Genomic DNA, 10,000 nt, shown 5'->3' on the forward strand with positions numbered 1-10,000 from the left:
TAACTATTTCCTTATTCACTAATCTATTTGTTTTCGCGGGAATGCAACCAGCTAGAATGCCTTCAGGATTCATATTAGGTAGCGTCCCCGTTCGTCATCTGAGATATAAAGAAATCACCACTAACACCATCAGTAATAATGGCCGAGCTGCGGCACCACGCCACAGAGAAATATCGCCACTCAACATTTAAAAAAAAAAAAAAATAAAATAAAATATTCAAAACGATGGATGGAATTAGCAGAGCTCCGTTTCTCTCTCTCTCTCTCTCTCTCTCTCTCTCTCTCTCTCTCTCTCTCTCTCTCTCTCTCTCTCTCTCTCTCTCTCTCACACACACAGTCCTGCACATCCATCTCAGCGGCCTTTGGAATTCATCAGGAACTCCACAAATCTCTGTTCAATTAAGACGGTCCTGCACGGTCAAAGTTTCATTCACAAAATTGGCCTTCAGATTCTATCGGCGCGAACCAAACACTGGCGACGCGTGCTGCTTGTCTGAAGGAGGCGTTCCCTGTGTACCAGTGGCGTGATGGGTCCCTCTGCACTCCCTCTACAGGTCGCGGTGCAAACATGTGCGTGAGGCCCGGGCCGCCCCGCCACTCCACCCTCTCCTTGAGTCTCAGTATTCTTGGCCACCCACCATGGGGATAAGGGTGAATTCACGCTAAATATTCTACTTCTCTCTCTTTCTTGCGTTCCTCCTCCTCCTCCTCCTCCTCCTCCTCCTCCTCCTCCTCCTCCTCCGCCGCCGCCGCCGCCGCCGCCGCCGCCGCCGCCGCCGCCGCCATTCATCAAGTAATTAGAATTGCTTCTCAAATAGCTAACCAAGGACCTACTCGTAGAGGATTCCTGCTCACTAAGGACCTACTCGTAAAGAATTCCTGCCATTTAGTTATCCTATGTAATCCTGCTCCTCCTCCTCCTCCTCCTCTTTCTCATCATCATCATCATCATCATCATCATCATCATCATCATCATCATCATCATCATCATCACCATTATCAACATCATCTTCCTTCTCTTCCTCTTTCTCATCACCATTATCTTCATCACCATCATTTTGCCTCCCTTACTTCCTACTCTTTTCGTCTCTGTCTTCTTTTTCTTCTCTCCTTATCATCATCATCATCATCATCATCATCATCATCATCATCATGCCTCCTTTCTTTTCTTTTTTTTCTGTCCGTTTCTCTTCTTCTTCGTCTCCTCCTCCTCCTCCTCCTCCTCCTCCTCCTCCTCCTCCTCATGACAAGATAAGTCCTGGGTGCATATCCTCCACTACGTCCTCTGCCTCATGACCCCGAGAGTCCTCCCCACGACCTTCCCACACGGAGCTGGAGGGGAGGCGGGGCGAGGTGTGGCGAGCTGCTGGGGGGAGTGTGGATGTGGGGGGGCGGGGTGTTCCAGGGTACAGACAAGAGGCCAAAGTTGGGGATGATATTTCAAACCTTCCAGGAAAAATATTTGTAGTAGTAATAGTAGTAGTAGTAGTAGTAGTAGTAGTAGTAGCAGTTGTTGTTGTTGTTGTTGTTGTTGTTGTTGTTATTGTCGTTGTTGTAATGGTGGTGGTGGTGGTAGTCGCAGTAGTAGTGATAGTAGTAGTAGTAGTAGTAGTAGGAGGAGGAGGAGGAGGAGGAGGAGGAGGAGGAGGAATAAGAGTAGTAGTAGTAGTAGTAGTAGTAGTAGTAGTAGTAGTAGTAGTAGTCGTAGTAGTAGTCGTAGTCGTAGTAGTAGAAGCAGTAGTAGTAGTAGTAGTAGTAGTAGTAGTAGTAGTAGTAGTAGTAGTAGTAGTAGTAGTAGTAGTAGTAGTAGTAGTAGTAGTAGTAGTAGTAGTAGTAGTAGTAGTAGTAGTAGTAGTAGTAGTCGTAGTAGTAGTAGTAGTAGTAGTAGTAGTAGTAGTAGTAGTAGTAGTAGTAGTAGTAGTAGTAGCAGCAGCAGCAGCAGTAGTAGTAGTAAAGTTTCAAGACATCTATATTGTCAACACTTCAATTGCTTTCCTCTCTCGGTCTGTATCACCTCAACCTTCCTCTCCTTCCGTTATCATACACTCGCCAGATTCTCACGATATCCTCGCAACACCAGCCCAGGAGGAGAATAAGCGGCTATTGTTATGTCAGGGTAGAGGGATCGGTAGAGATTACAGTTTTTTTTTCCCCTGTGAACATAAGCGTCTCCCAAGAAGTGCTGGAGCGAGTCAATGGCGAGGACAAATGTTACAGACGTGTGTTTATCTGTACCCTGACTTTTTTTTATACTCCGTCTTTAGATGCCACGTAGCCCAATGGAGACTCTTTGGGCTTTGTCTTCTTTCACGATGAAGCCCAGAAACCGATTAAAAGAGCCTGGAAAAAAATAGTTGAGGGAAGATCGAGGGGAAGGCAGAGAATGAGATGGAGGGATGGAACTGTGTCAGAGCTGCAAAGGAGTCACAGAGGAAAATGCAAGGGACAGAAACAATTGGAGGAGACTCGTGCATGGAGCCAACCCCCGACCATAAAAAAAAACAACTAAAGGAGAAGACGATGGCGGCTCTCATCCAGAACACAGTAAGCCAGTATAGTGTGGTATCTGGCTCCACTCCAAAGCATCTAACCCCATTGCTAGTAGTAGTAGTAGTAGTAGTAGTAGTATTAGTAGTAGTAGTAGTAGTAGTAGTAGTAGTAGTAGTAGTAGTAGTAGTAGTAGCAGTAGTAGTAGTAGTAGTAGTCGGAAATGTCTTTCTAACTGCTTCCCTTTCTGTCTTCGCTGATATTTGTTTGCTACAGATTAGAGATCTTTGTCTTTGTGCTTCAGTCTGGTCACTATTTTTTTTTTCTTTTCTTGCTTCCTTTTCTGTTTCTGATGAAGTAAAACGTCCATCGCATTCCTCCGCCGAGACACCGTAAGCTAGCATAGCAAGACCTAATTCCGAGACATCAGGACTCATATATTGATGTTGATGTAAGTACACAGCCGCAATCCTCCGTCAGCACACTGTAAGCCAGCATAGCGTAATATCTGGCTTAACCCATTAAACAGCTGAGCTCATGGACTGATTGATTTGGAGGATTCTGTGAATGATACATAGCTTCATCATTCATATTTCATGTTCATGTGTGACTGAATCAGATTTGGTGAAAAGGAAAGGCAAGCAAAAGTTATATTATTTTATGAAATAGGAGATTTAGCCAAGAGAAACAAAAGAACGGGGGAAAAAAGAAAAAGCTCCACTGAAGATGCCAGTCCTAAGAGAGAATTGACCAAAAAGAATATCCAGAATTACGAGAAACGTCTTGAAAATGAAACTTGAAGCCTTGCATCAATGATCCTCTTGGGCCACTTTGAATGAACCGCTCTGGCCTCCACACATCCATCAACGAATGGAGCACCGACATCAAACGTCTCCCACCGTAAGATAAGAAAGGTTGCTGCACGGCCCACGGAAACTCAAGGCAACCATTGTAGCACAGAATCCAGAAAGTTGTACGTACCGATGCCTTTGAGGACTAAAAAAAAGCTTCTACTTGATCACCTCCTAGGCAAACCAATAGTAAAATAGCTTCTTTTTTTTCCTCTACTTTCATAGGAAAAATATTTACACACGAAAATAAGGGGAGCTGCAAGAACCCAGGCCTACACGTGGCAGTCGCTAAATGAAACATACAAACGTACCTACCTATTTCTACCAATCATCCTCATCCATAAATTTGTCTAATGTTCTTTTAAAGCTTCCTAATGAAAAAACATGACGTCCCTTTCCTCAACTCATTACGAAATCCTAGCATGTTTTAAATGAAGGAAGACAAAATTACCAAGGAGGTGATAATTTGCACACTGAAAACCATGCATTGCTAATTTCTGTCTGCAGCTGATATGGCGAGGCACAAACAACTTCCTATTTTCTGCATACATGACCAGCAGTTTTCCAAAAGGTAAGGAGGCAGGAAATAGCGTTCATGCCTGAGTTGTCCCGGGGTGGTTGGGGGATGAGGGGAGAGCGAGGACTAGGAAGGGAGAAGGGAAGGAGGAAGCAAAACACAGGAACATATTATAAGGATGATGAGTGGAAAAAGATGGAGAAGTAAATCTTAGGACATAATCAGGAGCACGATGATTGAGGAAAGACGAAGGGGAAAGAAAACATAGAGGATAGCGAATGAAAAAGATGTAAAATATAGGAGCACAAGAGAAAGACGTGTTGGGAAAGATGAAGGAAAGCAGAAAAAATTAAGACAAGAAGGAAGGAAGAAGCAAAACACAAGAACATACGAAAAAGACGAGAGTGGAAAAGAAAAGGGAAACAAGAAACAGGAAGATTAGGACAAGTATCATCAGCTCATTTGATACCACTTGTTACAAGGAAATACTCTATTACACAAAATCCTCATTGCTAGTGTTTGGGAAGGCGGGAAATGCAGGAAGGCTCCTCCCTACCCACCTATCCCTCCATTTAGCAAAATGTCGACATGAAAAGCACCTAAAGGAAGAAGGAAGAAATATACGAGTTAAATTATAAGAGGAAATTAAGGGAAGGAAGAAGCAAAAGAAAATTAAAAGGAACAAAGGGGTAATATATGTATCAACTTAAAACAATGATAACAAAAAACATACCAATTATGTAAGATATTTTCATCCACTCCATAGAACGAAAAGGTAGAAGGTACTCCTACTACTACTATTACTGCTACTATACTACTACTGCTACTACTACTATTATTATTACTACTATTACTACTACTACTATTACTACTACTAATACTACTACTACTACTACTAACAATAATAATAATAGTAATAGTAGTAATAATAATAATAATAATAATAATAATAATAATAATAATAATAATAATAATAATATTACTGTTGCTACTGCTATTATTGTTGCTGCTGTTGTGTTTCCCTTTGAGGCAACGTGCATCTTTTGAAGGAGACTACTACTATAAATTAAGGTCGTCCCGGAGGCTCAAAACTAACTGGTGGGGAATTACGAGAAGCCCTGATGGTGGTGGTGGTGGTAGTGGTGGTGGCGGCGGCGGCGGGGGGCTGCCAGGACGCCGCGCTCCCCTGGGTCCGGTCATGAATCGTGTTGGCACTTTATGATCCTGTTTGCCCTAATACAGACGCGACGGGAGTGTTGGCAGAGTAAATTGCTCCTGCTGATGCGTCAACCTCACTTTCCTAATGATTCTTCCTTCGCCTGCGTTCTCCCTCCCTCCCAACCGCCCTCGCGACGCCCACACAGCGACGGGAGAGCGGAGGAAGCCCGGCACAGATGACTTACATAACAACACGGTGTAAAGGAACTTGATAATGATGTGAGAGTAAAAACAATGGTCATATACAGTAAAAAATATTGCAAGTCCAGGAATTTGCTTCAGGTCGACCACCTTCCCTGTTGTGTTACTTAACGTGCGGGAGGAGGCGCGCCTCTCCCTCGCCAGTGTAACGTCTGCCCGCAGCCTGCCACGCTGTGGTCTTCACACTTCCCTCCCCTAACTTCCTCCTCTGGCGTCCACTCCCTGCCCAGGGCTGCCTCTTTAGTAAGCAAGGCAGCTTTCACAAACAATCAGTTATCTCCCTGCTCCTCCCGGTCTCCTCCTCTATCCTCCTCTCGCATTCTCCTTTCCTCCCCCTCCCGCAGCCCTGCTCTCCTCCCGGACTAACGAGCGGCGTACACCAGCCCGCTTAGTATGCAGGGAGCGAAGCCAAGCGGCTCACCCCCTGACCGCTGCCCACCTTGCTAGTCGTGGACGCCTTGCGAGCCCTTGCCCCCGGCCACCCGCCCCGGCTATAGTGGCTTTCGGGCGTAGCAACGGAGGCAGCGGCGTCGCGGCCGCAGGTGTCCTGCTGGAGGGAGGCGCGGGACGTCTCTCCGTGCCTGTGGTCGCAGTTTTTCTATCATGTTTGTGTTGGGGGGGAGGGAGGAGCAGCAAGGGGGTGCCTGGGGGTCTGCCTGGTGAAGGGCCATCGGATGAAGGGGGCTACATCGTGACCAGTACATTTCTTGCCCGCCCGCACACTCACACGCAGGCACGCACGCGAAACCAGGTGCGGGGAGCGGGAGGGTGTAGCATCCTTAACAGCCACGAATCTGAAATCATTGATGTTAATAAGAGGGTGCGGAATAACTCGACTCAAATGTTCTTAAATGAGTCGCCAGCCATCAAAAAATTTGTCGGAATGTTCGCAGTGCGAGAGCAATGCATCCACATCCACGGATTCGGGCTGGCTACGCCTGCAGCACCTCGCCAGCCCCCAGGCCTCCCTGTCTCCTCCCAGGCACACACTTGCCCTCAACGTCAGCCACGCCGCCTCATCCTACTCCCTTCTTCCTCTCATGTCTTGACTCCCCACGCCCGCCTGCTCTTCCAAGCACAGCCCTTCCCGTCACTTAGATCCCTAACTCGCCAGCTCCACACCCCTGCCTTTCTTCCTTAGCTTCATCCCCAGCTTGTCTCCCCAGGCTCTCCTCCACAGCCTCTCCTCTCCAGCCTGTCGTGGCCCTTTCGCCCCAACACGCAGCTCTCGCCTGGACACAGCACCAGACCGGCTCTCCTCTCGGCTATGTGACCCGTATATCTCAACTATGTGACCTGTCTGCAAGCCCCTCCCGCCCAGTCCGGGTCCTCGCGGTGCATGGAACCACCACTGTTGCTTTCGTCGCTCGAGTTGTTGTAGTAGTTGTAATGGTAGTAGTAGTTGTAGTGGTAGTAGTGGTAGTGGTAGTAGTAGAGGTAGTAATAGTAGTAGTAGTAGTAGTAGTAGTAGTAGTAGTAGTAGTAGTAGTAGTAGTAATAGTAGTAGTAGTAGTAGTAGTAGTAGCAGCAGCAGCAGCAGCAGCAGCAGTAATAGTAGTAGTAGTAGTAGCAGTAGAAGTAGTAGTAATAGTAGTAATAGTAGTATTAGTAGTATTAGTAGTAGTAGTAGTAGTAGTAGTAGTAGTAGTAGTAGTAGTAGTAGTAGTAGAGGTGGTGTTTGTGAAGGTGGTACAGGTACTGAAGTTAAAAATCAGTGAAAACTTTGTTGTTGCTGTTGTTGTTTTTGTCCTGAGGAAAAAAAAAAAAAAGCTTTCCAAACCTGCATTTCACACGCGAAGACCAACGTCCTCACCACCACCACCACCACCACCACCACCACCACCACGACCACCACCACCCATAACCATACCTTACCCCTGCCATTCCCCGTCGGTCACTGCCATCTCCTCCCCTCCCCTTTCCTACCCTCCCCTTCCCTCCCCTCCCTCCCACCCACCATACCCTGAGGAAGACTGAGGAGATGGATATATTTTCAAGCAACTCTTTATCATAAATTTGCATCATTCTTCTCGAGACCGGCAATTTTTCCTTGGCTCTCCACCTGGCCAAATCTCGAGCCGATCCACCTGTCGCGGGCCTTGTTTGCTCAGGTGAGTCAAAGCGCAGGAATCCCCGTGAAGAAAGAAAGTGACTCCAGGTATGTACGAGTATGCTGAAAAATGAGGAGGTCCCAAAAGAGAAAAGGTGGAAAAGATTGGGTTGGGATTTCATGAAGTATGCATCGTGTGTGTGTGTGTATGTGTGTGTGTGTGTGTGTGTGTGTGTGTGTGTGTGTGTGTGTGTGTGTGTGTGTGTGTGTGTGTGTGTGTGTGTGTGTTCTTTTTAATGTACATCTTTTTTTTTGTGCAGTTTTAACAGTTTTTTGCATTGTACATCATAAATATGTGGTCATTACACTGTCCGTCTGTGTGTGTGTGTGTGTGTGTGTGTGTGTGTGTGTGTGTGTGTGTGTATTCAGTCATTTGTATGTTTCGACACACGCAAAATGTTGGAGTGTCTTGTAAAATTTCTTTCCTAGTAATGTTCATGTCATTTTTTTTTCTTTCCTTCTCTCTAATAATCCTGCAGGTGTCTTCGTATCCTTTTCTCCTCTCTCTTTCTCTCGCTTTTTATGTCTTACAAAACTCGAATTGACCTGAAGATTAAAAAAGGAAAACGTGCAAATATTGACAGGACTCATAATCACATATCCACGGGACTGAGCAGAGTGTGTGGGTACGCTGGCTTCACGTCTGCACACTGCCGCCCCGGAACACAAACATCTGAGGAAATATTATGCAATTTTGAACTCATGATCACTTGAGTAGTTGTATATTCAAATGAGCACAGTAAGTCAATCACATACAGAGATATATTAATGAGCGTCTGCCGGGCCTGACACGTTAAGTCCTCAGCCAGTCAGTGAGGGGCAGCTGGTGACGCAACCCTCCCGCCAGGCTGCCATGTAAACGAGACACGATAAATGTGCCGGCAATGACGCGTCATCCGGCCCTTCATCAACATCGTTAAAAAAGTTGCTGAACAATTTAAGAATACGAAATGATGGCATAAATCCCACTACCAGTCAATCCAAGACCATTTCCAAGTGTTTATTTTCTGGAGGAGACTTTGCATGAATCGATTGATGATGAAGCACCGCGATCAATGTAGCAAGATATTTTATCAAGACATGCATTATGGATTCACATGATTCACTAAAAATAAAGTTCGATTAGAGTTCCTTGCCCCATGAGGACTCTGATGAAACCCTGAGTGACGCTGTGTGACCAAGAGTGATTGCCTCTACCCTCCCAAGGCCAGACATCCTCTATTACACTACTGCGCCATCCCTGCTATAATCGTATTCACTCCACCAACAGACTTACACTAAACATGTTCCCATGCCGCACCAAGTGACGAGGGTTTAGAAAACACACTGTACAATGTTAGGTCGTGCAACAGCAGGATTCGTGTATTATGTGTCCTATACTGAGCTGATCTGTGACAAAGCTGAATGAACACCCGCAGCGATGTAAGAATGAGTGTTTGTTCGAGGTTGGAATGACTAACAAAGGAAAAGGGAAAGATCGAAGAATTTGAAAAACTCTTGTGTCATCTTGATTAAACCAACACTGAGGTACCAGTGAAAGGCAAGACACGTGTGACGGTGCTGCAATTCAAAAAGAAATCTTGTTTCTTCAGGATGGTGAGGCTGTACTCCCACATAGAGCCTAACAGGTCTTACTTGGACATGCCACTAAGGAGAGATGCGTGTTTACGGCTGCGGCCTTATTTTGAAAAGTATTGCTCTCTCATAAGGACTATTTTCAAAGACCGAATTTTCATATGTGTATTTTTCATTGACCATTAAGATGTTCCGAGAATTATGAAAACACCGTAAGAAACTCATGTGACCTCAAATAAAATATTTTCATAGTAATTCAGACAAAGTGCCAAGACGTTTGATATTACAGGCCTGTAACTTACGACTGGGAGGCACAGAAGCTCTGAAACAAGGCAAATGAACAGTAGACTTGGAAATGCACACAGGTCAGTGGAGATACATGTAGTGGAGATGAATCTGACACATGAAGAGATCAACATGGGAAAGTAAAAAAGTATAACAACAACAACAACAACAACAACAACAACAACAACAACAACAACAACACATCCTGGCAGAGATGCGCCATGCAGGCCGAGGCAGGACAAGGCAGGACAAGGTCAGGCAAGACACCCTCACAACAGCAGAGCAGAGGCCCACTAGCAGCAGTCCAGTGTGAGACTTGATATTAAAACAACAGTCCGCTATCTTCCCTCTACACCGCCGACTGCCTTTCCCCTGCCTCCCCTCCAGCCCTTCCTTTCTTCCTTCCTTCCTGCTCTCCCTATAGCCTTCCCCCTTTACGCCTGCATGCCCTAAGCTGCTTTCTCCCAGGGTTCAGCGACCAGGCACCTGACCCCTAGCGCGACGGGGAGTGTGTACCAGGGTGGCGGTGCCCTGGGCGGCCCTGCACCATCACCAGGGCATGTCAGGAGGGGAACGTGGTGCTCCTCATATACCCCGCCCCCTCCCACCACACACAAACACAAACACACACACACACACACATACACACACACACACACACACACACACACACACACACACACACACACACACACACACACACAAAGCAAGCATCACTAACACCATTATACTTCTCACAATTTTGGTTTACCGGGT

The 10,000-nt window shown here is 46.1% G+C and overlaps 2 protein-coding genes across 3 annotated transcripts in view; both read right to left on the reverse strand.

Annotated features, from left to right (window-relative positions):
* LOC135102011 (glutamate [NMDA] receptor subunit 1-like) overlaps positions 1 to 10,000 on the reverse strand; it is an 87,389-nt gene that overhangs the window by 55,353 nt on the left and 22,036 nt on the right. The gene's annotated exons all lie outside the window — the stretch shown is intronic.
* LOC135102475 (uncharacterized) overlaps positions 8,022 to 10,000 on the reverse strand; it is a 16,577-nt gene continuing 14,598 nt past the window's right edge. Inside the window, exons 5-6 of the mRNA XM_064007791.1 lie at positions 9,262 to 9,281; positions 8,022 to 8,057 (exon numbers count right to left, since the gene is read on the reverse strand). Of these exons, the coding sequence (XP_063863861.1) occupies positions 8,022 to 8,057; positions 9,262 to 9,281 (56 nt within the window). The remainder of the gene's footprint in view (positions 8,058 to 9,261; positions 9,282 to 10,000) is intronic.

The sequence above is a fragment of the Scylla paramamosain genome, chromosome 7, assembly GCF_035594125.1.
Source record: "Scylla paramamosain isolate STU-SP2022 chromosome 7, ASM3559412v1, whole genome shotgun sequence".
NCBI classification, from domain to species: Eukaryota; Metazoa; Arthropoda; class Malacostraca; order Decapoda; family Portunidae; genus Scylla; species Scylla paramamosain.